This window comes from Anser brachyrhynchus (genome assembly GCF_964034855.1).
Source record: "Anser brachyrhynchus genome assembly, chromosome: 15".
Classification (NCBI taxonomy): domain Eukaryota; kingdom Metazoa; phylum Chordata; class Aves; order Anseriformes; family Anatidae; genus Anser; species Anser brachyrhynchus.
The window spans coordinates 5717067-5742046 of record NC_137733.1 but is presented as its reverse complement, the minus strand read 5'-3'; the positions used below and the strand labels follow the sequence as shown (position 1 = coordinate 5742046).

General features: G+C 69.4%; 4 protein-coding genes across 14 annotated transcripts; 3 read left to right on the top strand and 1 right to left on the bottom strand.

Moving 5' to 3' along the window:
- Positions 1-1191: 1191 nt before the first annotated feature.
- SEPTIN12 (septin 12) lies at positions 1192-13696 on the top strand. 3 transcript variants are annotated; one of them, XM_080556322.1, is made up of 13 exons: positions 1192-1397; positions 3569-4537; positions 6114-6248; positions 6420-6557; positions 9492-9677; positions 9954-10082; positions 10180-10261; positions 10351-10488; positions 10574-10691; positions 10775-10870; positions 10956-11052; positions 11230-11281; positions 11422-13696. In XM_080556322.1, exons 1-13 carry the CDS (start codon positions 1343-1345, stop codon positions 11564-11566), a joined length of 2340 nt encoding a protein of 779 aa, XP_080412448.1. In that variant the 5' UTR covers positions 1192-1342; the 3' UTR covers positions 11567-13696. The 3 variants fall into 3 exon arrangements, with proteins under 3 accessions (XP_080412448.1, XP_080412449.1, XP_080412450.1); XM_080556323.1 differs by lacking the exon at positions 6420-6557 and having other exon boundaries at positions 1194-1397; XM_080556324.1 differs by lacking the exons at positions 6114-6248; positions 6420-6557 and having other exon boundaries at positions 1195-1397.
- On the top strand, positions 12625-13696 carry LOC308178173 (myeloid-associated differentiation marker-like; the record flags this gene model as incomplete). The annotated part of the gene is made up of 1 exon (XM_080556359.1): positions 12625-13696. The coding sequence occupies one exon, from the start codon at positions 12625-12627 to the stop codon at positions 13489-13491; it is 867 nt and encodes a 288-aa protein (XP_080412485.1). The 3' UTR covers positions 13492-13696.
- A 124-nt stretch (positions 13697-13820) lies between these two features.
- LOC308178170 (cytoplasmic phosphatidylinositol transfer protein 1-like) lies at positions 13821-21211 on the top strand. Of its 8 annotated transcripts, none has more exons than XM_080556346.1 (9): positions 13821-14693; positions 16438-16529; positions 17244-17392; positions 18692-18791; positions 19024-19095; positions 19223-19318; positions 19404-19559; positions 19622-19685; positions 20367-21211. In XM_080556346.1, exons 2-9 carry the CDS (start codon positions 16482-16484, stop codon positions 20630-20632), a joined length of 951 nt encoding a protein of 316 aa, XP_080412472.1. In that variant the 5' UTR covers positions 13821-14693; positions 16438-16481; the 3' UTR covers positions 20633-21211. The 8 variants fall into 8 exon arrangements, with proteins under 8 accessions (XP_080412472.1, XP_080412469.1, XP_080412468.1 ...); XM_080556343.1 differs by having other exon boundaries at positions 18692-18914; XM_080556342.1 differs by having other exon boundaries at positions 13821-14700; positions 18692-18914.
- A 2-nt stretch (positions 21212-21213) lies between these two features.
- Positions 21214-24874, bottom strand: MSS51 (MSS51 mitochondrial translational activator). Of its 2 annotated transcripts, XM_080556335.1 has the most exons (6): positions 23617-24783; positions 23191-23346; positions 22920-23044; positions 22158-22721; positions 21731-21824; positions 21214-21629 (listed from the first exon to the last, which is right to left on the bottom strand). In XM_080556335.1, the coding sequence occupies exons 1-6, from the start codon at positions 23793-23795 to the stop codon at positions 21419-21421; spliced, it is 1329 nt and encodes a 442-aa protein (XP_080412461.1). In that variant the 5' UTR covers positions 23796-24783; the 3' UTR covers positions 21214-21418. The 2 variants fall into 2 exon arrangements, with proteins under 2 accessions (XP_080412461.1, XP_080412460.1); XM_080556334.1 differs by having other exon boundaries at positions 21490-22721; positions 23617-24874.
- Between the last annotated feature and the right edge of the window lie 106 nt (positions 24875-24980).

Sequence of the window (24980 nt, the reverse complement as noted above, 5' to 3'; positions counted from 1 at the left end):
GGCACATTGAGCCCAGCACTGGCTCAGCTCCACGGGCGAAGGCAGTGCCATAAATCACCCCGGCCTCGCGGAGCACACCGCAGCGCCGTCCAAACCCTTCCCTGGGGAGCCAGTGGGCACCTCCGAAAGCCCCCAAATGCAGCCGGGACCACACTGCGGCCGTGTCCTGCACCCCTGGGTGAGGACACGGCACCGGGGCTGCATCCACAGGCTCCCCGTGGGGACGGGGGCGCGGGGCCGCAGCCCCCAGCCCGGGCCCAGCGCAGGAATGCGCTGCAGCAGCTGGGTGTTTACTCTCGGCCGGGCGGCTGGAGGGTGGTGAGGAGCAGGGCTGGCGCTGCGGGACCCGTGTTTGGAGAAGGGATTTCCAGCTCCTTCCCTTCCACATCTGCTGCCAATTTCCCTCGCTGGGACTGGGGACGGGAGGGGGCGGCTTAACCCTTGGTGCCCCCCTCGAGCATCCCGCAAGGCTATGGGGGGGCAGCCCCTCGCCCATCGGTGCTGCCCCTTGGGACCCGCCATGGGCTGCACCCCGGGATGCTTGCGGGGAGCGCGGGTCCCTGCGGCCGGTCCCCGGGGATGCTCCGGGATGCAGGACAGGGGACAGTAACGCCCAGTGGACACCCACACGCCCAGCGAGGAGGTGACAAGAGGCGGCCCTGCCTGCACCACCACGTTTTCCTCCTCTTGCTCCAAGCAGGAAATCCCTGGGCCTGTGGTGCACAGCCCACCTGGGACCCCAGCCCACCCGGGACCCCCACGTCGAGCAGCGCCAAGGCGGATGCTGGGAGCATCCCTGGAAGGGAGCAGCGTGGGGCAGGGCCGCTTGGTGACCCCTTTGCGTGGGTGCTGCAGAGCCAGGCGTGGGGGTCCCCAGCTCTGGCCACCACTCTGCACTCCCACCACGTGGGTGGCGGGGGGGGTCCCGTCCTCCTCCTGCACCCACGGGTGACCCCCATCCGTGGAGGCGAGGGGCTGCAGCATCCCAGGGCGGCCGTGGGGATGTCGGGGTCCGGCAGCGTGGGGTGGGGACAGCAGCCACGGGGAAGGGGTTGGCGGGGTTGGGACCACCGGAGCCCCCCAGGCCGGGCCCGGGGAACCGGGTGGGGGGATCCGGCCGGGGCGGGGGCGCGGGCAGCGCCTCCCCCCGCCGCCCCCGCCCCCTGCAGCCCTCCCCTCCTCCCGCTCCTTTCCCCTCCTCCTTCGCCTGCTCGCCCGCACAGCCCGGGGCAGCCGCCGCCGTCCCGGACCGGGCTCCGCCGCTCCGCTCCGGTTCCGCTCCGGTTCCGCTCCGGTTCCGCTCCGGTTCCCATGCGGCGCGGCCCCGCGGCCCCCCGCGCCCATGGCCCGGCTCTCGGTCAAGGAGCACCTGGACGGGATCCTCTCCGACTTCGAAGGTGAGGCCGGGACCCCCCCCCCCCCCCCAAGCCCCCCCAGATCCTCCCCCGGGACCCCGCTGCCCCCCAGACCCCACGCGGGGCTGCGCTCACGGGTGGGTGCGCGGGGCTGGGCTCGGTCCGGGAAGGGGTGCGCGGGTGTGTGTGTGTGTGTACGTGTGTGTGTGTGTGTACACATGTATGTGTGTGTGTGTGCATGCACGTGTGTAGGTACATACACACATATGGGGGGGGTGCGTGTGCGCCCCCCCACGCGTGCACGCCGCGTCCCGCGTTGCGCTCCCACCCGTCGCTGCTCAGTGGGGCCGGGCACGGGGAGCCCGATAGCACCGAGAAGTTTTTTTCCTTTTTTTTTTTTTTTCCTTTCCTTTTTTCTCTTTTTTTTTTTTTCCTTTTCCTCTTTTTTTTTTTTTTTTCCTTTTTTTCTTTCGGCCCCAAATCCTCCCTCGCTGCTCGCCGGAGGCCGCCGCGGGTCGGGGCAGGGGCTTGGGAAGGGGCAGGGTGGGGAGGAGCGGGCGGCGAAACCTGACGCTGGGGCTGCTGCTGCCCTCGCCGGGGAGGAATGCGAGCACCTACCCCGGCCCCCCCCGGGGCTGCTCCGCCGCCCCCGCCCTGCCCCTGGCTCCGGGCACCGCGGCCGGGCAGAGGATGGCGAGGGTGGCTCAGGGCTGGGGAAGATTTGGGGTAAAAGGAGGTGATTTGGGGTACACCCGGGCTGCGGCGGTGGAGAGCAGCGCAGAGTGGGGGGAGCCGCCCCCCCCCCGTGTCCCCATCGCCCCCGTGTCCCCACCGCCCCCGGCAGCCTGGCTGCCTGGGAAATACCTGCCCGGCGGAGAGCTGTTATTAGCATCACCCGCGCCCCGGCCCCTGACCTCTGCCCAGCCCCGGGCACGGGGCCAGTGACCTGAGGAGGGGACGGGGCAGCGAGACCCAGCCCAGCCCCATCGCCCCCTGGCCAGGTCCCCATCGCCCCCCCCCCCATCACCCCCACCCCATCACCCCACTGCCCCTGGCACTGATGGGGCCACGGCCAAGCCGGGCAGCGGATGAGGCTGAGGAAGAGGAGGCTGAGGGCGGCCTCACGCCGGTGCTCGTGCCAGCACGGCGGGGAGGACGGGGCGCCGCGTGGGGCTCCCCACCGCGGGCAGCTCTCAGTGGGAGCTCTCCGTGGGGAGCCGGCACCAAACAGTGCCGCTTCGGCAGATCTGGCAGGAACACGGCTCCCGGGGGGCCCCGCGCTGCCGAGAGAGGGAAAGAGGGAGGAAGGGAGGAAGGGAGGGAGGGAGGGGGCGGCCGCCCCGCGAAGGCGCTTCCTGCCCGCGGGGGCTTCATGGGGGTCCCGGCTGCTCAGACCCACCGCGGCGGTGCCTGGCCGGGCCGTGAAGGATCACTGCCCCTGGGGGAGTGGGATGCCCGACCTGGGCCCCAGCTCGCCCCCCCGCCACTGCCAAACGCCCCGTGGCAGGCGGCTTTGCTCCGCAGCCAGGCGCTGCGATGCCCAAAGGGCTGCGAGTGGGCGGGGGGCGTGCAGGGGAAGCGGGAGGCACGTTTGCACTGACAGGAGCCCCGGGGACGTGGCGTGGGCTGGTGGTTGCAGTTAGAGCTGTGAACCCTCCCGCGTGCTGCTCATGGGGGAGCGGAAGAGCCCTTGGCAGGGCTGTCGCGGTCCGCAGAAGCTGAGCACGTGCCCTGTAACGTTACCGCTGCACGTAGCGATAGCACTGGCCTGCCTCGCCATCGGTAGGCTTCAGGGTTAATGCCCTGGAACACGACAGGGATCCTCAGCACTGGTGCCCGCAGCTGGAGCTGTGCTCCTGATGGATGCAGGACGAGAGGGTCCGGCGGGGATCTGGTTACGCAGGGCCGGATCCCTTACAGGGGAATAAAGCGGGCAGTGTGCTGCGCGGGGGAGCCGGGGAGGCAGCGGCACCGGCCGGCCGGCCCGCAGATAAGCCGGGGAGAACAATGCCGTGGGGCCGGTGGCAGCGATCCGGTTTCCCATCCGGGCCGGGCTCACAAACGGCTCTTTGGCACCCAGCTGCACGGCAGGAGACTCCGGGTGCATGGGGTAGGGGGTCTCTGATGAGCTCCGGGCTCGGCCGTGGCTCTGACAATGCCGGGTGCCACTCTCATACCGCCTCTCTCTCTCTCTCTCTCTCTCTCTCACCCAGCGCTCAAGAAGTCGTTTGAGGCAGAGGACACAGAGGATGTGGACGAGGTGCCCGGCTCCCCTGCTGCATCCCCATTGCCCTCGGGTGCCGTCGAGAGCCACCGGTTGCTGCAGCCCAGCCCCGCGCCCCGCATGGGCACCGGCCCTAGCCCGTCCCACAGCCCGCTGCTGCGGAGCCGGCTCAGCACCAGCCTCGCCGCCAGCCAGGGCCCCGGCGGCAGCGGCATTGCCCGCGTCGCCTCCTTCCAGACCCGCCCGGGGCCGGGCAGCGACGGCGAGAGCCTGCGCAGCTCCTCCTCCAGCCTGGAGAGCCCTGCGCCCTCCCAGCCGCCAGGTGCCCCCCCGGCCACCAGCCCCGGCCTGAAGAAGGTGCCGTCCCACAGCAGCGTCTTCCCGGCGGAGCCGGAGCGTCCCCTCCACGTGGCCACCGGCCACGGCTCGCTGCCGGCGCTGGACCTGCACATCGCCGAGGAGCCGGGGGTCCCCCCATCGGCCTCGCGCCCCCCGCTGCCGTGGGGTGCCCGCAGCCCCACCGCCCAGCCCCGTGCCCGCCGGCCTTCCTCCCCCTCTTCCTCCTCTTCACCCACCGAGGTGGCCCCGGGGCTGCCCCGGACGCAGCTCAGGGTCTGTCTCAGCGCCAGCCCCCGCCTGGCCCGCCCGCCCCCCCGGGGCCTAGGGGACACCACCCTTGCTGCCACCATGGCCACCGACCCCGGCGAGGCTCTGTCCCTGCTGCTGCCCCCCCAGGCAGCCCCCTTCAAGCTGGTGTCCCAGCCACAGACTGTGCAAGTGAGCTCCCAGCCCACCTTCCTCGGGGGGCTGGTGCTGATGTCGGGGACCCCAGCAGCACCAAGGGATGGCGGTGGCACCAGTCCCCCCATGGGGAAGGCCTCCAGTGCCAGCTCAGAGGGGCCGCAGGGGCCCAGTGAGGCTGCAGACGGCTGCTGCACCCCAGGGACGCCAGAGCACGGTAGGACTTGCTCCCCTCTGTCCCTCTCTCCCATCCCCACCGGGACCCCTTGCTGTCGGTGAGCCCCGTGGTGCGCTGTGTGCCCCGGTGCTGGTGCCACCTCGAGCCACCCCGGCTGGTGCTGGGGACGTGGCCATGGCAGTGCCAGGCTGGCCCTGAAGCACCCGCTGGGGACACTGCCACTGTCACCAGTCCCCACCTGCATCCTTCTCAGTGCCCAGTGCTGCGGGGCCGGGTGCTTCGGGGCTCAACCTGGCACGGCTCAGCACGGCGCGTGGCAGGGGGGCCGCACGGCACGGAGCCGAGCACGGTGCTGGCAGCGCTCCCGTCCCGCCCGGCCCCGGGGTGCCTGGCGAGCTTTCCGCGCCACCCCCCGGCACTAATTGTTTTCCCCGGTGCGGGGAGACAGGTCGGGACACATGTGCTGCATCCGCCACAGCGCCGAGCGCCGGGGCCGTGCTCGTGCCTCGTATCGCTGCGATCTTGTCCCGCGTCCAGCGCTTTCTTCCCTCCTCATCCCTCCTCGCCTTGGCACGGGGACAGATCCTGTTGCCTCCCTTCCCGCAGCGGCCCGGGGGCGGAGGAGGTGGCGGGGGGCCAAGGTCTGCTTTGACATGCTCGCACCACCCGCGCCCCGGGAAGGGTGGGGAGGAAGCGGGGCCGCGGGGCCCCCCCGGCAGAGCCCCAGCGGACCCTCCTGGGGTCCCCAAGCCACCGCTCCCGTCCCTAGGCTGTCCCTGCACCGGTGGCTTCATCCGTGCCAGCGGTGTGGTGCTCAATGCCCACGTGCCCAGGCTGCAGCTCGTGGCTCTTGGTGTCACCCATGGGATGTGGGACGTGCCCGTGGCCCCGTGCCACCACAGGCAGGGCCCTGCGGTGCCAAGTGTCCCCTCACGGCGGTGGCAGCACGGGGCCCCCAGGCGCGGGGCACGGCCGCGTCCCTGGCGCTGCCTCCCACCGCCGCCTGCCCAGGCGTCCGTCCCCGAGCACGGCGCGGCCCCGGGGATGGAGGGAGGACGCCGGGGTGGCCAGGGCACGGCCGCAGCCGCCGGGGCCGCCTGTTTACATGCCTGGGGATCATTGCCTGTCTCGCTCAGGTGCCTTGAAAGCCGCCGTCGCCGGGGCTCTAAGTACTAACGCTCGCGAAGGCATCCATACATCTGCTCCGGGCTGCAGTGAATCATCCCGCAGCAATGCCCGTGGCCGAGCCAGCCCGGCTGGACCTGAGCTGGGGGGGACACAGCAGGGTCGGGGCGCTGGTGACGGGACGGCCGAGCTGGGCCTGGCTGGGCCAGGCTGCGGAGCGGGCGCAAGCCGGAGGGCAGCGTGTGGGCACCGGCACCGGGACAGAGGCTCCTGTGCTGGGAAGAGGTGGGGAAGGGGCAGTTCCTCTCCCGGGGGACACCAGGGCCTGAGCCAGTGGCACCCATGGGTGCACGCAGCCACAGTTTGCCCTGGGTGTTGGGGGCTGCTGGTGGTGTGCTCGGGCCCGCTCTCCTTTTCGGGAAGCGCTGAGCTTCACTTCCACAGCCGCCGTGTTTCACTTCCACACCGAGCGCCCCAATCACCCACGCAGGGCCCCAAGGCGAGGAGGAGGAGGAGGAGGAGCGGAGGAGGAGCCGTGGGCTGCAGCCTCCCTCCTGCCTTGCACCCCAGGAGCCATTCGGCCCCGGTGACCAGCTTGTGGTGCAGCGGCACGGCCGGAGCCGAGGTAGGGGCGGACGGAGGCGCGCAGGGAGGCCGGCGGGCGCGGGGTGCTGGGGCAGGGCGAGCGCCCCGGTTCCCGTATGCGTGGTGGGCAGGGTGCTCGGTGTCACGGCAGGGTTTTGGTCCCTGTCACTGCAGCAGGGCCCCATGGTCTCACTTCCTCTTCTGCTTGCAGTGGGCGCGCGGCACCCGGCCCAGTGCAGCTCCACGGCCAGCCCGGCTCCGGGTCCGGCCGCGGACAGGGCTGGTCACCACTGTCCCCTCAGGTCCTGCATGGCGGTGGGAGCAGTGTTTCTGGGTCACGTTCAGCTGGGTGAGGACCAGCGGTGGCATGGTGGGCACTGTCACCATGGCACGGCCACCACGGGCTCTTGTAAGGGGCGGGGGGTCTGCACCCCAAAACCCTCCATCCCCGCACCACAGGGGCTGGCTCACTGTGGCCGCATCCTGTGAGCCTTTCGGCCGCGCTCCCCGCGCCCAGCGATGCTCAGCTCCTTTCCCATCGCCGCCTCCCGCCACCCTCCACCCCTGTGAGCTTATTACAGGCTTCTCCGGCCAATGTGCCGATTAACCCCGCATCAGTAATTAAACCATTCCGGGATACCACGGACCCGGGCTTACTTGTCCCTGCCTGGAAAATAAACCATCCTAAATGAGCCCTGGAACAGGTCCGTCTACAGGGAGCCATTATCCTGGGCCACATGAAGAGATAATGAAGAGCTCCCTAATGGCCCCACATGGGCCGCCCGGCCGCCGCGCTCTCGGCCGCGGTTTCTGGCGGAGGACGGCGGGGTCGCCTGCGGCACCGGGGGGCTGGCGCCCTGCCGGGGGGCTGTGGGCGCAGCACCCAGCAGCTCCGCGTGGCTCCACCCGCACCCCTCCGGCTGTTTGTGTCTGCTCGGCGCTGCCGCCGGCACGGCACGGCATGGGGCAGGAGGTGACAGCCGTGCTGGCAGCCCCTGTGTGGGTATCGCAGCCCCAGGAGCCAAGGGTGCAGGCGCTGCGCCCTGCCTGCGGTGGCCGGGCCCCCTGGGGTGGTGATGGGTGGCGGCTCGTGTGGAGGTGGGAAAGCTTTGTGGGGCGCCGGGGGTGTCCCCTGCTTGGGGGAGCAGAGGTGAGGTGGGGACACGCGGGATGCTCAGGGCTGGCCCAGCTCCTCCTGCCCACGCTGAGCTCGGGGTGGCTGCGAGCGGGTGGCACTCGTCCTCCTGGTTGTGGCTTGGGGACTGGGGGTGGGGGCACCACTGGGGTGGCTGCAGGCAGTGGCTGCGTCGCTTGGTTCCGGATCTGTCCTGGCAACCTTGGGGACAGGGTGGGGGCAGGTGGGGGTCCTGGCACCGCATGGTGCTGAGGTGGGTTGGGGGGCAGGGCAGGACGAGCCCCCCCCAGCTCGCTCCAAGCACCCACGGGAGCAGGCGCTGCTGCAGGCAGCACCCTGCCGCCCGTCCCCCCCCCCGCCAGCTGGGTGTCACGGCTGTCACCAGGAAGTCCCGGGCTGTTTTGACATTTCCGAGGAAAGCCCCAGCCAATGCAGCCAAGGGCGCTGGGGTGCCGTGGGCGGATGGGAGCTGGGCCATGCCAGGTTTGGAGAGAGAAAATCTCCCCCCGGGAGGACAGCGTGTGCAGCACCCTGGGGTGCTCCCCCCCTGCTCCCAGCCCGGCTGCTCGCCAGGCCATGCAGCGCTGCTGTCCCCATCCCTGCCGCCTTCCCGGTCACCGGCTGCATCCTGGCAGCCACAGCGGCTGATCCCGCATCTCCCAACAAGGTGGGCTCGTGCCCACTGGTGGGCACGGGGCACCCAGTCCCCCCTCCCCGGAACACACAGCACTGAGCGCATCGCTCCATCCGCCTCCCAGTACTGCCGGGGCAGGCCCTGCGGGTCCCTGTCCCCAGGACACATGGCACGTGGCTGCGTCGGCAGCTTGGGCCGGCGGCAAGCTGCTGCTCGAGCCTCGCCAACGCCAAGAGATGGCTGGCCCATATGTGCCAGGCGGGGAGGCTGCGGCGTGGGCTGGGGGACGCAGGCGCCGTAGGGCACTGCGGCAGCGGGGTGGGCAGCGCCGGGCGTTGGGGTCTCCGGTGCTTCCCCCACCACCGCCCGGTGCCAGGTGGGTGCCCCGGAGACAGCCCTGGGTGCCACGGGGCTGTTGGGGGTGCTCAGGGGCCACCCACGCCGTGGGTGCTCAGGGTGCCGTTTGGGGGTGGGGGCGTTGCCATGCCGGGGTCCCCGTTGCTGCTGGCTGTGTTGGAGGCTGAGCTCAGAATGGGCAAACTCGGTGCATGGGCGGGGGGCGGGGGAGGCAGGGTTATTGCCATGCTGGGCATGTGCGAGCGCAGCCGGGCGCCAGCCCGCGATTGAGCCCCGGAGGGGACGGGACCGGGCTGCGGCGCGGCAGCGGCCAGGGGACAGGGACACCCACGGTCCCCCCCCGTCCCCAGTCAGCTGCGTGGGAGCGGGGCGCTGAGCGGGGACGTCGCGTCTCGGAGGTAGGACCCGAACAATGGCCGTGCTGGGAGGGAGGAGGAGGAGGAGGAGGAGGGCTCGGGGGCCCCTTGAAGCTGCCACACAAAGGGCTGGGGTGGGCGGAAGGCGAGGGGCTCTGGCTGCACGCCCGGCAGCTCTGGTCCAGCTGGTACCCGGTGGCACCGCGGTGGCACTGCCACCCTTCACTCTCGGGGCTGGGGGCATCTCGGTGCTGGCCCCCGTGGCGGTGCCACCGCCTGCGCTCCCCTCCTGGGTTACAGGTGCCTGGTGCAAAGCAGGGTCCGATGCTGTGCCCGGAGCCCCCCGGTGCACACCAGGGCTGCACCACGAGGTGCCCGCTGGCCATGGCACGGGGTGACAATGAAGGATGCTGGTGGCTGGGACCGGGTGCCGGTGCTAGTGACACCATCGCTTGCCGAGCTGCGGGTGGCATCGTGGAGGACTCGGGCGGATACGGGTGCTCGGTGGTCCACACAGGGGCAGAGTCGCCCCAGCGATGCCGCTAAGGGACGCCCACGTCCCCTCTGCCCGTGGTGCCGGGGGGGCGGTGCGCCCCGTTGCCGAGCTTTGCCTCGCCAGCTGCCAGGAATGCACCGGGGCTGCGTGCCCGCCGGCGCAGCTGCTGCTGGGGTAACGGCGGTGGGGCGAGCAGCAGCCAGCCCGGGTGTCCTAACGGGCACGGGAGCAAGCTGAGGACAGGGTTTGGGGACGTCCCTGCTCCTCAGCAGCCCTGGGCTCACCCCGCGTTCGCCCCCGCGCAGGGAGCAGCCTGGAGCCACAGGAGAGCAGCATGGAGGCGCCGGCCATGCTCGAGGAGCTGCCCCCCGGCGCTGCGCCCGGCAAGGGGGCGCATGAGCTCTTCGGCTACGTGGGGATCGAAGCCGTGCTTGACCAGATGAGGGTCAAGACCATGAAGACAGGCTTCGAGTTCAACATCATGGTCGTCGGTGAGCGCTCGCGGGGCTGGTGGCTGGAAATGTGATGCCACTGTGTGGGGGGAGGATGGGAAAAAGCAGGCTTTTAACAATAAATTGGGGAAGGATGAATCCCGTAGCGTGATACGGTGGTGATGCTTCCCGCGGCACCAGGAGCTGGGCAACTCATCCCAACCTTGGTCCTGCAGGACTGGGATGCTCCTAAATGGGTACCGAGGCGTTATCATAGGGAGAGGGGTTATAAATACCGCCAGAGGGGACAAAGCGGAGCTGCTGGTGTCCCCGCAGGGCAGAGCGGGCTGGGGAAGTCCACGATGGTGAACACCCTCTTCAAGTCCAAAGTGAGCCGCAAAGCCTCGCAGCCCGGCCAGGAGGAGCGCATCCCAAAGACGGTGCAGCTGCAGTCGGTCACCCATGGTAAGGCCACCGATGCGGTCGTGTCCCTTAAACCCTGGGGAGAAGCAGGGGAAGCCTCCTCAATGTGTGGACCCCGCTGACCCCACGTGCCCCGTAGTCATCGAGGAGAAGGGTGTGAAGATGAAGCTGACGGTGACAGACACGCCGGGATTCGGGGACCAGATCAACAACGAGAACTGGTAGGGCGCAGCCAGGGGTGGGGGGTGGCAGCATTTTGGGTGAGGTTGAGCCCCCGCAGGGCTCTCTGATGCCATCCCTTCATCGCCAGCTGGGACCCCATCATCAAGTACATCAACGAGCAGTACGAGAGGTACCTGCGCGAGGAGATCCTCATCACCCGTAAGAGGAAGATCCCGGACACCAGGGTCCATGGCTGCGTGTACTTTGTCCCCCCCACAGGTCACTGGTGAGTACCACCGCGGTGCCCCCACCCCTGCTGGCACCCATGGGTGCTGCTGGAGGGGCAGCAGGGTGACAGACATCCCTATCAGGCTGAGGCCCCTCGACCTGGAGTTCATGCGGAGGCTCAGCAAGATCGTCAACGTGGTGCCGGTGATCGCCAAAGCCGACACGCTCACCCTGGAGGAGCGGGCAGAGTTCAAGCAACGGGTGAGGACACCCCCGGGGGGCTCCTGGTCCTGACACCCCCCCCAAGCTCAGCCCAGCACCATCTCACACCCCGTGCCCCGCAGATCCAGCAGGACCTGAAGGCCCACGCCATCAGCGTGTACCCGCAGGAGGACTTCGACGAGGACCCAGATGACAGGTTGCTCAACAACGTGATTCGGGTGAGGGCCAGGACATGCTGGCATTTTGGGGGCTGGGGGGAGCATGGTGGCACCCCGGGGTGACCGTGCACCCCTGCGCCCGCAGGAGAAGATCCCGTTCGCCGTGGTGGGGGCGGACCAGGAGCACCAGGTGAACGGCAGGCGGGTGCTGGGCCGCAAGACCAAGTGGGGCATCATCGAAGGTAAGGGCAGCCAAGGGGGACCAGGGTGCCACCAGGGGGCCCTTGAGGGCAGCAGCACCCCTGGGTGCACCCTTACCTGGGTGGGTGCTCTGCCCACGGCGTGGGGCTGTGCCCGAGCTCTGGTGGCCCCCAGCTGGCCCAGGACGTCCCCACAGCCTGCTCTGTCTTGCCTTGCAGTGGAGAACCCGATGCACTGCGAGTTCCCCATGCTGCGGGACCTGCTCATCCGGTGAGCTGGGGAATGGGGCTGGGGGTGCCCAGGACCCTGCTGGAGCACCCCAGGGTGGGGTTGGGGGGGGGACCCCCAGCTACGGGGGTGGTGTGTGACGGTGACTTGGTGCCCTTCCTCCTCGCTGCCACCCCGGGCAGGTCCCACCTGCAGGATCTCAAGGACATCACCCACAACGTGCATTACGAGAGCTACCGCGTGCGGCGGCTGAACGAGAGCAACCGGGTGGCGCTGAGCCCCGCCAACGGGCTGCCGGGCAAGGACGAGGACGACAGCAACCTCTGAGCCCTGGGACCCCGGCCCCCGTGGCGGTGCCCGTCCCCTGCCCCACCAGTGACTGTGCTGCCCCGTGCCACCTCTGCCGGCTGGGGACGGACCCACGCCCCCCGGCATCACCTTCCCCTGTCCCCGGACACCTCGGCAGGTGCAGAGGGACGCCGTGCACCCCCCTCGGCCCACGCTGGTTCAAGGATGTGAGCAGAGGGGGCTCCCAGGGTGTCCCCGTCCCCAAGTCACCCCCAGCCTCGCCACCGGGCTTCACCAGGATCCCCCGAAGCCTGCTTGGCATTAAAGGTGAAGCCGGAGCCTTCAGCATCCACCATCGTCATCCTCCCCCTGCCACCCCCTCCCACGGCGCTGTCCCTGGCGGTGACAAGGGGGCAGCTGGCCAGGCGCAGGGCGGGCGGCCGGTGGCAGCGGGGCTGGCGGAGCGCGGGTCCCCTCCCCGCTGTCACCCCACCGGCCCAGCCCGGTGACGGCAGCGGGCGCACCCGGACTTTGAGCCGCTTATCGGGCCACGGCCGTGCCCACAGGGAGCGGCGGCAGCACCCAGAGGTGTGTGGGCTACACCCAGCTGCTCCCCGCTGCGTCACCCCCTGGTGGGGACCCCGGGCCCCCTCCCTCCCCCCTTCATGGGGACATTTCCAAGGAGCCCCCAGGATTTCAGGGTGCAGCACCCCGAAATCCTCACCTGCAGCACCGGCAGGGCGTGGGGGCCCCCTGGGTGCTGCTGGGGTGCGGGAGAGGCCCCTTTGCGCCTCCCACCCCCAGGGCAGGGCCCGGGCTGGGTGCCAGCACCCGCCCCCCCCCCGAACCGTCACCAGCAGTGCCGGCCCTGCGTTAATGATCCACCCGCCGCGCCGCCGCCCGCCCCGAGCAGCCGTGCGGGGCCGTGGTGGGGACGGGGACCGGGGTCTGTGGCGCGGGGACCCCCGGGGATGTGCGGGGGCCGGCGGCCGGCGGCTCCCCACCGCGCGCCCCACCCCTCGGTCCCGGCACGCAGATAAGAGCGGCAGGCGGCGGCGGCCACTTCCCGGCGCTCGGCGTGGGAGCTCGGCGGGGCCATGGCGTTGGTGACGGTGAACCTGCGAGCCGTCACCTCCTGGGTGGGCATCGCCCGGCTCTTCGCCATCCTGCTGTCCTGCATCTCCTTCAGCCTGGTGGCCTCCACCAGGAACTTCGGGCCCCCCTACGGGACGTGGTGCATGTTCAGCTGGTGCTTCTGCTTCATCGTGACGGTGCTGATCGTCCTGCTGGAGCTGCTGGAGCTCTACCCCAAGCTGCCCCTCTCCTGGGATGACTTCACCTCGGCCTTCTCCATGCTGGCGGCACTGATGATCTTCACCAGCTCGGTGGTGTTCCCCTCCGCCTTCATCACCAGCCCTTGCAGCAGCAGCTCCTGCATGCGCCAGGCGGCCGCCACGGCCATGTCCTGCCTTTGCTTCCTCGCCTACGCCCTCGAGGTGGGGCTCACCCGTGCCAAGCCGGGGGACATCAGCAGCTTCCTCTCCACCGTGCCCGGCCTCCTCAAGGTGTTTGAGGCCTATGTGGCGTGTCTCATCTTCTCCTTGCTGGATTCCTACGGCTCCCAACCCGGCCTGCAGTGGTGCGTGGCCGTCTACTCCATCTGCTTCATCGTCACCCTCCTCATCATCATCTTCACCATCGGCCGCTGCCTCAGCTACATGCCCTGCCCGCTGGAGAAGGTGCTGGTGGCCTACAACGCGCTGGCCATGGTAATGTACCTCACCGCCATCGTCATCTGGCCCTTCTACAGCTTCAACAACAAGAGCCGGCCCAGCCCCTGCGGCGCGAACTGCTCCTGGAACAAGCACCTGGGGGTCACCTTCCTCACCATCTTCAACTTCCTCGCCTACCTTGTGGACCTGGTCTACTCCACCAAGATGGTCTTCATCAGGACCCCTTCCTGATGGCGGCGGGGCGGGCGTGGGGCCGGGCGCGGAGCTGAGGAAGAGGCAGGACGCCTCGGAGAGCTCCTTCCTCCCGGCCTCCCCCCGGGCCGGGGGGCAGCGGTGGTGCTGGGGGTGCCGGTGGGGGGGGAGCAGGTTGCGGGGGGATCCCGATGGCCTGGGGGCGGGGGGGGCTTTGGGATTAAATTGGGTCATTTTTCAGTTGTTTCTGCCTCCACTTTCTTTCCCCCGTTTTCTTTCCCTGGCTGGGGGGTGGGGGGGTGCCGTTCTGGGTCGCCCCCTGGGGCCGGGTGGTGGCAGGGGGACACCAGCGGTGGCAGGGGGACACCGGCCTTCAGCAGCTTCTCTTCTCTCCTGCCCATTGCCGCTGGAGTTAAACGGGGCATGACCAGGAAAAAAACAACCCGGATGCTTCTGACTTGGCATCGCAGGACCCTGCAGAACGGGTTCGGGAGGAATGTGGCTGCTGGGGGGGGGGAGCAGAGTCCCCAAGCCCTGGGACAGGTCTGTCACCGTCACCTGGGTGAGAGCCCCACGGCTCACGGTCACGCTGGCTGGAGCGGCTGCGCCGCCCGCCCGTGCCTGCTGTTTCACACCGTGGTGGCACCGGGGCGTCCCCTGCCTGAGGACACGGGGGTGCCACCAGCACCCAAGGGGTGCCACCATGAGGCCGGTGGCACAGCAGGGTGCCACCACGCCGCGAAGAAGGGCGCAAAGCGGTGTGGGCATGTCCTGCAGGCAGGGCACCTGCATGGGGGACAGGCACCCACGGGGCACGGTGTCTCCGCGCTGTCCCCAACCCACGCTGCTCCCTCGGGTTCTGCCTCCCCAGGCCTCACGCTGCTTTTAGCCACGTGTTTGGCCCCAGGCTGCGCTCCCCCTGCTCCTTCACCAGTGCCACCGCCGTGCCACCGCCTTGTCCCCGCCGCCTCCCAGCCGGGTGCCACAACCCCACCGTGGCCGTCACCTCGCCACCGCGACCTTCGCCCTGCCGGTGGGGCCCGCGCTCGGCCGCCGGAGCCTCTCGAGGCAGAAATTTTTTGAGCAAATAAAGGAAAAAAAACCGCACACCCCGGCGCAGCCCTGCCCAGCGCCGGAGCGGAGCTATTTTTAGTGCCCGAGTTGATTGAAATTCATAGAGGAAAGAGGCGCGGGAGCGCGCGGCGGCCGTCACCGGCGATGAGTTGCGGCGCTCGGTGCCGGTAACGGGTAACGCGGCGGGGCTGCGGCCGGTGGGCACGGTGAGGCTGGGGCGCGGGGAGGCAGCCACGGGTGGGCTGGGGGCGTGCGGGGTGTGGGGGGGCTCCCAGCCCGCTGCGCCCCACGCAGGGATCTGGGGGTGTCTCGTGGCCCCGGGGCGTGCGGTGGCACCGGGAGCAGCTGAGTGCTGGTGGGCGTAGGGAGCGCCGGGGCCGTGCCGTGCTATGGGGTGCCCCGGTACCGTGCTGGGGGCAGCTCCGGGGCCGGGCCGTGCTAATGCGGAGCCCCCGTGCCGTGCCGTGCCGTGCTATGGGGTACCCAAATAGCGCGCTACGGGGAGCGCCGGTGCTGTGCCATTGCCGTGCTGTGCCACGGGGAGCCGCCGTGCCGTGCCGTGCCGTGCCGTGCCGTGCCGTGCCGTGCGGAGCCCCGGTGCGGCGCGGTTGCCGGTGCAGGAGCGGTGCCGGTGCCGGTGCGCGGCGGATTCCTCCCCCTAGGGGTCGGTGTGCACCGGAGCGGCGGCGCGGGAGGCGGCAGCTCCTGCGCACGGCCCGGGGCGGCCGGGGCACGGCGGCGGCGGCGGGGAGCGGGCACCGGCGAGGGCCCGGGTGAGTGCGGCCGGGGCGGGGGGCGCCGGGGCCGGGGCCGGGGGCCCCCCCCTCACGGTACCCGAGCCGGCAGCCGGGGCCCCGGGATGAGCGGGGCGGGCGGTGGGGAGGGGGGCGATGGAGCACCGGGCACCCCCCTCCCGCACCCCCGGGCCGGCTGGAGCGCACGGTTCAGCCCCAGGCTGGCTGGGGATCCCGGGGGGCCCCCGGAGGGGTCCCCTCCTTCAGCTGGCTGCGCCGCATGCCAGGGCCACCTCTGTCGCTGGCGGTGGGTGAGGAGCCCGCCGAGGGGCGTTTAGCTTCTTGCAAGCCAGCACCAGCGCCCGGCCCCCTTCCCCACCAGCTGGAAGCCCCTGTGACCCCCCCGAGATGTCCCTGTGGCCCTCAGTGCCCCTGTGGCCCTAGGGACACCTCCGTGTCCCCGTCTGGACAAGCAACCCCCAGGCAGCCCCCATCAGCCTCCCCCAAGGGGGCCAGGTCTGAGCCCCACTTGAGGTGACTGCCTGGGGGCTCGCACCCCCGCCGTGTCCCCTCTGTGTCCCCTCTGTGTCCCTTGTGGCTGCAGGCCACGGCCAGGAGCCCCCCAAGGCTGCTCCAGCTGGAGTGGGGACCAGGGGCAAGTGGGTCAGCCTGGCAGTGCCCCTGTCTGGGACCGGCGTCACCAGGGGAGGGACCCCCACAGAGCCCCAGCCTCGTGGGGACACGGCTGTGGGTGCTCCCTGGGGGGCACCCAGGTGGGAGCAGGACTCTGTCAGGGTCTGTCCCCACGGGTCTTATCCCACCCATCCCATTGTCCCCACAGCCGTCTGCGTGGCAGGATGGGGATGTGGCACCCCCAAACTGATAGCGCCGTTTTTGGGAGGGGTGGTGGGGGGGGAAGAACAACGTACATGTGCTCCAGGACAGCTGCACCAGGCTGCGGGTGTCTGCACGGCAAGGAAGGGGTTAATGCGTGCCGCGGGGTGCCGGGGTGCCGGGGTGTCCCCGTGGCCGGTGCGCCCAGGCTGCTCCTCGCACCGGTGACCTCGCACCACTGCCATGGCAACGGCGCGTGAAGTCACCGGTGCTCGCGGCGCGGTGCCAGCGTGGGCGTCCGCTCCCGCGGCCCGCTGTCACCGCGCGCCCCGTGTCCCCCCAGGATGAGCTGCGCCCCCGCCAGCGCCGACGCCTGACCCCGCCACCATGCTCGTCAAGGAGTACCGCATCTGCATGCCGCTCACCACCGAGGAGGTGCGTGCGTGTCCCCCCCCCGGGGGCGCGGGGGGCACTGGGTGGTGGTCCTGGGGGATCTGCCCCGCAGATGGGCTGGGGGACACCGCGGTCCCCGCTGCCGTCCCCTCTGGGGCAAGGACCGTGCCTCCGTTAAGTCATTTTGGCCACAGCTGTTGGGTGCGGGATGCTCTGTGTGGTGTTTTGGGGTGCGAGCACAGGACCCCCGGCACGTCCCATCGCTGTGCATGGTGCCCCCCCGGGGCACAACGCCTGGGGCAGCGCAGAGGTGGCGGGCAAAGGGCTGCGGTTTGGGTGCTGGCGGAGCAGCGATCGGTGGGGCCATTCCGGGGAGCAGGGGCTCGCAGCAGCTGTGCCCACACCTGCGGGTTTGTGGCAGCACCTGGGGAAGGTTTGCGGTTAGGCGGAGCGGCGAGGAGACCTGCCCGGCAGCCGGGATGATGGATGGGATCTCCGGCACAACAACAGCGCGGTTATTGCGCCGCCGCACCGCCGAGTACGGGCACACACGGCCATGGTTTTTTTTTTTTCCCTGGCCCGCCCGGGCAGGCAGGCAGGGAAATCGGTGCAGGTACCTGGGCAGTGGGAAGGGCAGGATCCGGCCCTCACCCAGGCATGAGAGCAGGGATCCTGGGGAGACTCCTGCCTGCTGCACGGCTCAGGCTCTGGCACCGCTTTGCTCTGTGCCTCAGTTTCCCCTCTCGCTCACTGCAGTACCGCGTAGGGCAGCTGTACACCATCAGCAAGCACAGCCACCAGGAGAGTGAGAAGGGCGAGGGCGTGGAGGTGGTGAAGAACGAGCCCCACGAGGACCCCGTCCACGGCTCCGGCCAGTTCACCGAGAAGCGCGTCCACCTCTCCAGGTGAGGCGCCCGCCCGCGGTCCCATCCTGCCCCAGCTCCACGGGGACGCTGCTGTGCTGGGGGGCACAGGCAGGCAGTGGTGTGACCCCGTCCCTGCTTCCAAAATCCTCAGGGAACAGCCTTCCCAAAGTGGGGCTGCACCCACCTTTTGGGGGATGCACCCATCTCCCAGGGGTGCCACCATCTCTGAGAGGTGCAGCATCTCGTGGGGACTGCACCCATCTCCTGGGGTGCACCCATCTTCAGGGACTGCACTCATCTTTGGGGTGTGCCCATCTCCTGGGGTGTGCGCACCTCCTGGGGGCTGCACCCATCTTTGGGATTGCATCCATCTCCGGAGGGCTGCACCCATCTTCAGGGACTGCACCTATCTCCGGGGGTGCACCCATCTCTTCGGGGCCTGCACCCATCTCCTGGGGTGTGTGCATCTCCTGGGGTCTGCACCCACCTTTGGGGCCTGCACCCATCTCCTGGGGTGCACTCATCTCCAGGGGCGCACTCATCTCCTGGGGGCTGCACCCACCTTTGGGGACTGCACCCATCTCCTGGGGTGCACTCATCTCCGGGGGACTGCACCCACCTTTGGGGACTGCAACCGCCTTAGGGACGTGCACATCTCCTGGTGCGCACCCATGTCCTGGGGTGCCCCCATCCTTGGGGGCCGCACCCCCTCCCGGCACACACCCCTCCACGGGTCCCGCGGGTGGTGCGGCACTGCACCGCCCCGGGCTCTGCGGGGACACCCCCTGCTGCTGCCCTGCCCTGCCCGTCCCGGGGTGCCCCCGTGTCCCCACGCGCAGCCCCAGGTGCCCGTCGGGCAGCCGCAGGCACGCGGCGCTGCTGTCCCCGTGTCCCCGCCGCCAGCTGCGGCGCGCGGCCGAGCGTGTACCGGCAGCTCCCCCGCCAGGGAGTCGCTGGCGTTAGACGGGATATTTTTAGCTGCGGCACTCACGATTCTCCTCCAGGGGATGTTATTTATAACGCCTGAAAATTAATCAAAAAACACCGCCCGGCTCCCCGCCGCCGGGAGGGAGGCAGCCGCCGTGGCGAGCGGGGCCGGATCCTGCCCGGGGAGCGGGGCCAGGGGTGCCTGTGGGGGACAGGACCGTGATGGGGACCTGGTCCCGGGGTGATGGGGAGGGTCTTGGGGTGATGGGGGGTCCCTGGGGGTTCTGGGGTGGTGGAGGGATTCTGGGGAAGGGGTGAGGTCCCTGGGGAGGCGATGGGGGTCCGGGAGCTGTGCTCAGCAGGGCAGGGCCATGCTCCTGGGCCGTATCCTGCCTCCCTCCCCCGCAACAGCAAGCTGCCGAGCTGGGCCCGGGCGGTGACCCCCCGCATCTTCTACATCACGGAGAAGGCCTGGAACTACTACCCCTACACCATCACGGGTGAGACCCGGGCGCGGGGACGGGGCCGCACGGCACTGCGGGGCCAGCCGTGTCCTGGTCTCACCTCTCCCTCTTTTCCCCCACGGTGCCACCCCGTGATGCCGGCGTGCCGCGGCGTCCCTGCAGAGTACACGGTAAGGAGGGGGCACGGGGGGACCCGGTCCCTTTCCCGTCGCGTGGCTGGGGAGGGGGCGCCGGGGTGGGCGTCTCTCGGGGACCAGCTCCCAGGCGCTCTCCCCGCAGTGCTCCTTCCTGCCCAAGTTCTCCATCTACATCGAGACCAAATACGAGGACAACTGCGGGGACAGCGAGAACGTGAGTGGCACCGGCCGTGTCCCTCCCTGCCCCCTGAGCTGGCGGCACGGCTGAGACCCGGCAAACTCACTGAGGGGGGGCACACGCGGCCGGTGCCGACCCCTCTCACCCTCCCTCCCCACCCCAGATCTTCCGCAGCGATAAAATCCTGGGCGACCACGAGGTCTCGTTCCTGGACATCGCCTTCGACGAGATCCCCGAGCGCTACTACCGCAGCCTGGAGGTAACGGGGCTGGGGGGGGAGCTCCCTGGGGTGCCCCGCTCCGGGTCCCCCCGTCCCCGGCTCACGGCCCCGCTCTGCGCCCCAGGACCCCCGGTTCTTCAGCTCGGCCAAGACGGGCCGGGGGCCGCTGCGGGAGGGCTGGCGCCAGCACACCAAGCCCATCATGTGCTCCTACAAGCTGGTGACCGTCAAGTTCGAGGTGTGGGGGCTGCAGACACGCGTGGAGCAATTTGTGCACAAGGTGAGGGCGGCCGAGGGCGGCGGGGGCCACGCGGGTGTGGGTGCTGACGGCCGGTGTCACAGGTGATCCGGGACATCCTGCTGATCGGGCACCGGCAAGCCTTCACCTGGGTGGACGAGTGGTGCGGTGAGTCCCCGCGGCGTCCCCCAGCCCCTGCGCACGGGACCCCCGATGCCACCAACCTCGCTGGCTGCTCCTCCGGCTCCCCGTGCCCCCTGCCCGCCCTGCCTGCCCCCCCCCAGCTTGCTGCCCGCTTCGTTGCACGCCCAGGATCGCGCTGGGCAAGGCTTGGCCGAAGCGTGGCTGTGGCCGGGCGAGCCGAAAAGGCCACCTCTGGGGCCACCGTTGGGGCCATTTTGGCTCTCTGCCTTCCAGACGTGTCCCCGGGAGAGCTTTGCGCCTTCGAGACACAGCTGCAAGCGGCCGCAAGCCCAAAGCTGGGGAGCCAGCCCCCCTAGCTCCCGGACGGCCTCTGTGTGTACGTCCCCTTGGGTTCCCACCTCGGCACACGCCGGTGGTCCCCCGTGCACATGGAGCCCCCCTGCGCCACCGCTGCGCCCCCCGGCATGGCTCGGCCCCCCCCGTGCGTCCCCTCCCCACAGGGTCCTGCTGCCACCTCGCCTTCGCCCGCTGCCCTGCGTGCCCCCTCCCTGCCCGTCCCCTCTGCTCCAGCCCTTGTCCCCTTCCCCGCGTGCAGCTCAGCGGGGACGCCGTGCCTGGGGCTGGCGCCTGATGGGGTTGGGGCCGCTGGGGGGTGCAGGACGAGGCCGTGCTGGAGGCGGCCGCGAGCCCGCGTGTGCTCGGCAGGCATGACGATGGAGGAGGTGCGGCGGTACGAGCGGGAGACGCAGGAGGCCACCAACGAGATCATCGGCACGGTGGCCCCCACCATTTCGGTCAGCGAGGTGGGGCAGCCCACGGCCACGCACTCGGCCCCCGCCAGCGCCCCTTCCACCCCCCTCAGCGACGAAGCCCCCGACTTCCTCGCCCCCCCCAAAGCTCGGCCCCGCAAGAAGTCGGCGCCGGAGACCCTGACGCTGCCTGCGCTGCGGGAACGCACCAGCGCCGAGTGAGGCCGCGCCGTGACGCCGCGCCGTGCCACCTGCCCGGTCGGACTGTCCTCTCCTCCGTGCCAGCCCTGCCACCCGCCTCGTCCCCTCCGACGGATGCCGACCCCGAGGGGGGAACCTGCCGTCAGGGCGCAGGGGAGCCCCGTGGGGGTGCCGGCGACCCTGAGCCGCTGCGGGTGCCCGTGTGGGACGTTGCCACCATCGCCACGCTGGACCTGCTGTCTCACAGGGAGGGGACGCCCCGCTCCTCGTCCCAGGCAGCATCAGGCCACGGCAGCATCCCAGCCCCTTTGGTCCAGCCGTGGCCGTGCCGGGCTGGGTACCGCCGCACTCGGGGAGCGATGCTCGAGCACCACCCTGCAAGGTAGGCACCGGGCACAGGCGGGTGGGTGTGGGAGTGACAGTGACAGCCCAGTGCCACCTCCTGGGGCTCCCTGTGGGATGCCAGGGGCCACGTAGCCCCACGCACTCCAGGTCTCGCAGTTGGAGGCCGTGTCAGCGCAAGGGGTGCGGGGGCAGGCTCAGACCTGTATTTTCTTTGGGAAAACAAGGTCCTTTTCAGAAATAAAGCTGGAGACGTGGTGGCTGGCTCCCAGCGGTGGTTTATTGGGCTCTGCAGAGGAGAGCTGAACCTGCACCATCGCCACGTCCCTCCTTGGCACATGGCACACGCTGGACACCAGCTGGGATGGGCAGCATGGGGGTCGGGGTTTGTGGGGTGGGCCAGAGGAGGTGGGTCGTGCTGGGGAGCTCACCGATACCTCCAGTGGAACACGGCTACCTTCCCTGCTAGTCGTCGTCGCTGCCACCCTCCAGCTCCCCGACAGAGGCGGCCGGCCCCAGCAGGGCGATGTAGTAGGAGCTGCAGTAGACGGGCACCTTGTTGGGGCTGGAGTAGACCTGCTCGGGCCTCAGGGAGGCAAAGGGGTTGGCGGCGTAGCCCATGATGTGCGTCTCCAGCTCCACCAGGATCTGCAGCGAGGACTTCAGCTCCTGCTCGCTGCCAGGAGAAGGAATGGAGGAGTCCCATGACTGCGTGGCTGGGGCGTTCCCTGCGGGGACATCCCCGCAGCCAGCTTGGGGGGCACACCGGGGGCTCACCTGTAGACGGTGAAGAGGGTGGGCAGGCGGTAGTCCCGCAGCAGCAGCAGCGTGGGCAGCCAGCCTGCCATGAGGTCAGGGCAGGCGTGGAAACCTGCGGGGACGCATCAGTGAGCGGGGGCGCACTGCCTGTCCTCCCTGCCCCGAGAAAGCCCAGCTGGCACAGCGTGAGGCTGCCAGGAAGGACTGAGCGCCCTTAGCAAGGATGGTCCCGGCTCCCCGCCAGGCTCCGAGTCCTGGGCTGAGCCCCAGGACCGAGATCTGGAGCTCAAACGCAGGGACCCCTTTGGGTGCTGCTGGCAGCCGAGCCCCAGGGCGCCACCCCCTGTCTGTGGTGGCCCGTGGTGGCGCGGTGCACAGCCGGGGCAAGCCCTGGGCATGTCCCAAAGTCCCCAGCAGCCTTGGGTGCTGCACCCTGGGCACTCACCCGGGTGGAAGCCCACCACCAGGTCGGGGCGGGCGGCCAGCTTGGTCTCCACCTGCCCTTCCCAGAAGTCGTGGTACAGGCCCTTGAAGCTGCTGAGATAGATCCTTCCCCGCGGCCCTGGCGTGGCCAGGGGGGGCCTCATGATGGGCCCGTCCACCACATCCACCCCCACCATCACCACCTCCATGCCCTGCTGCCCCGGGAACATCCGCGCCAGCTCGTCGTAGTCTGTCACCCGGGTGTTGAGGGTCTCCACGTGGGACGCCCCCACCACGTGGATGGTGAGGGGCTTGGCGAGGGGGTCGATGCCAAAGAGCCGCAGCCCCAGGCCAATGGTGAGCGGCCGCGAGTGGAAGTCGGTGACGAGGCGCCGGACGGACTCGCGCAGCTCTCCCTCCTCCGGCCGGGGCTTCCCCGCGTTGGCCCAGAGGAGGCTCATGTAGCGCCCGGCCAGGACAGCGCCCAGCTTCTCCTCCAGCTGCCCCTGCATGGCGAACCAGTCCTCCCAGCCTGCCACGTCCCCGGCAGGTTTTGTCCAGGCCTCCGTGGGGAAGGGAATGTCACCTGGGGGCAGAAAAGTGGCTTTTCAGGGGTGGCCCTGCAGGCCAGGCTGCCCGTCCCCCAACCCCCAGCAAGCTGCAGGGATGTCAGGGGTGGTGGCACTGCCAGCCCAGGGTGACCAGAGCTGGGAGGAGGGACCCCATACACTCAGGGGATGGGCTGGGGGGGGGTATGGGGTGGGAGCAGTGCCCCCTGCCCCACCTGTGAAGACGAGCCACTCCACCAGCCGGTCCAGGGCCACCAGCTTCAGCTTCTTGCAGAACTTCTTGTGCAGAGGCCAGTTGGCACGCTGGCACGCCACGCCGCAGTAATACACGTTCTGGCATCTGAGGGGAGAGAGGCAGCGTGCCCAGCCTTGGGGGTGGCCAGGATCCGTTCCTCCCCCAGCCTCACCCCTGTCACCGGGCTGAGCTCGCCCTTCTGGGAGCCCGGGAACACCCAGCCCCGCTCCGCCACACCACCTCCCCTGTACCTCTTGCATCGGCGGAGACTTTTGGGGTCAGGGAGGGCATCGGGGAGCTTCTTGCACTCGGCGCAGAACTTGAACGTGTCCTCCATCTTCTGGAACATGTCAAAGTAGGTCCGGATGCCGAAGTCACTGCCCCTCTTCCTCCCGTCCATGGCAGATCTGAAGGGAGCCCAGACGCATCGGGGGGGTGAGTAGGGTCCTGCCCAGCCCAGCTGGGCTCGTGTCTTCCCTCTGCGTTTGTGGGATTTCAACTCTGGCCAAGACCATCCTGAGCTGAGGTGGTCGGGGACAAGGAGCCACAGGCGTCACCTTGTCCTGGGGGAGCTGGGGCTGCTGGGGGTGCACCCAGGAGCCAGGGGGACAGGGACGCCCCAGCTCAGGGGAAGACACACAGCACCCGCACAGCCTGCCCCAGCTGCTCTCACTCACTTGTAGTCCTCGTAGCTCTTCATGTTGAGCTTCTGGAGGATGACGTGGGACAGCCCCGGCACGTTGCTATCCATGGCTTGGAAGCCCAGGGAATCCATGTCGGGTGCCCTTGCTGCTGCTGGCTTCTTCGCAGGCTTCTTGGAGACCTTGCGGGCTGCTCCTTGCCCCCGCTGGGCCATGCCGGCGGCGGGACAGAGGGGTCCGGGTGTGGGGGTGCCCAGCTCCCGGGAGACCCGTCCGGGCGTCCCGACGCTTGTCCCCGTCCCGCCAGGAGGAGGGTGGTGACCGGGGCGGCAGCCTGGCCGCACGTCCCGCTCCTGGCACGGCAGGGCTGAGCTCAAATGTCAGCCCCAAGAAGGCCAGGCCTCCCGGCCGGCCTGACACCGATAGCGATAGCGAAGCTATTCCCGTCAGCCCCTCCCGGGCAGGGGCCACCCCGCGCCCGGGGCTCCCCAAAAAGGGGCCGGGGAGGGTGACAGGGTGCCCCCGGCCCTGGAGCTGTCTGAGGGAGGTGTCGGGGGGATGTGAGGGTGATTCATGGAAGAACTCTATAACTCAAAGCAAATAAGTTATAAGGTAGGCATGTGGTTTATTTCAGCGCCGGGCGCATGCGGGACAGCTCCCAAAGGCATGCGCACCTTAACACAGCAACCTGCTTTGGTTATATGCAGTATGCATGGAGTTTCCCAATACGCCTATACATATTCATAACCTATCCCCGCTTTGTATTAAAATCAGCTCCAAGAAGTCGTTTCCATAAACTCCCCCAATCTGCGCCTGCGCAGTGCCTTCTGGGGGTGGTCGCTGGGGGGTCGTGGGGATGAAGGCCGATAACTCCTCTTCATCACCACTGGTTGACCCCCTGCCTTTGTACAGACTCAGCTGCTCCTCGGCTCTTGTCCAGACCACGAGGTCGGCCTCAGCTGGTTTCTGAGACAGGTTCCCCGTTTCTGTCAGGAAACATCTTCTGTGAGGGGCCCCGAGACTCCTTGTTTCGGTTAATTTGCACGGCAGTAAGCAAAGACGCTCAGCAATATCTATTTTAATGCAATTAAGCAAACCCCCATTCCTTCATTCCCGGCTTTAATAATTACAATTGTTTTATTTAGAAATCATTAATACGATTAAGCAAGCCCCCATTCTTCTATCCCTGGCTTCCAGGGGACATGAGGGGACGGGGGTGTCCCCGGGCACCCATGGGTGAGGATGACGGGCCAGGTGGGCGCTGTGGGCTGGGGAAGGGGGGCAGAACACCATGGCTGGGGCTGAGGGCGGTGGGGACAGGCCTGGCCCTATACTGGGGGGGGGCACAGCCCGCCTCTGTCACACGCCCCCTGCCCACCCCACAGGGGCCTGGCAAGGGC

What these genes read in the sequence shown, in the direction of transcription:
- SEPTIN12 (XM_080556322.1), top strand. Translation starts at nt 1,343, where the DNA reads ATGGCCCGGCTCTCGGTCAAGGAGCACCTGGACGGGATCCTCTCCGAC. An exon ending in GCTGCAGTCGGTCACCCATG is followed by an intron (nt 10,083 to 10,179) that starts GTAAGGCCACCG and finishes CGTGCCCCGTAG; the next exon opens with TCATCGAGGAGAAGGGTGTG. An exon ending in CAGATCAACAACGAGAACTG is followed by an intron (nt 10,262 to 10,350) that starts GTAGGGCGCAGC and finishes CTTCATCGCCAG; the next exon opens with CTGGGACCCCATCATCAAGT.
- LOC308178170 (XM_080556343.1), top strand. Translation starts at nt 16,482, where the DNA reads ATGCTCGTCAAGGAGTACCGCATCTGCATGCCGCTCACCACCGAGGAG. An exon ending in TGGAGCAATTTGTGCACAAG is followed by an intron (nt 19,560 to 19,621) that starts GTGAGGGCGGCC and finishes CCGGTGTCACAG; the next exon opens with GTGATCCGGGACATCCTGCT. An exon ending in CTGGGTGGACGAGTGGTGCG is followed by an intron (nt 19,686 to 20,366) that starts GTGAGTCCCCGC and finishes TGTGCTCGGCAG; the next exon opens with GCATGACGATGGAGGAGGTG.
- MSS51 (XM_080556334.1), bottom strand. Translation starts at nt 23,795, where the DNA reads ATGGCCCAGCGGGGGCAAGGAGCAGCCCGCAAGGTCTCCAAGAAGCCT. An exon ending in AAGAGCTACGAGGACTACAA is followed by an intron (nt 23,347 to 23,616) that starts GTGAGTGAGAGC and finishes GGCTCCCTTCAG; the next exon opens with ATCTGCCATGGACGGGAGGA. An exon ending in GGAGTGGCTCGTCTTCACAG is followed by an intron (nt 22,722 to 22,919) that starts GTGGGGCAGGGG and finishes TTCTGCCCCCAG; the next exon opens with GTGACATTCCCTTCCCCACG.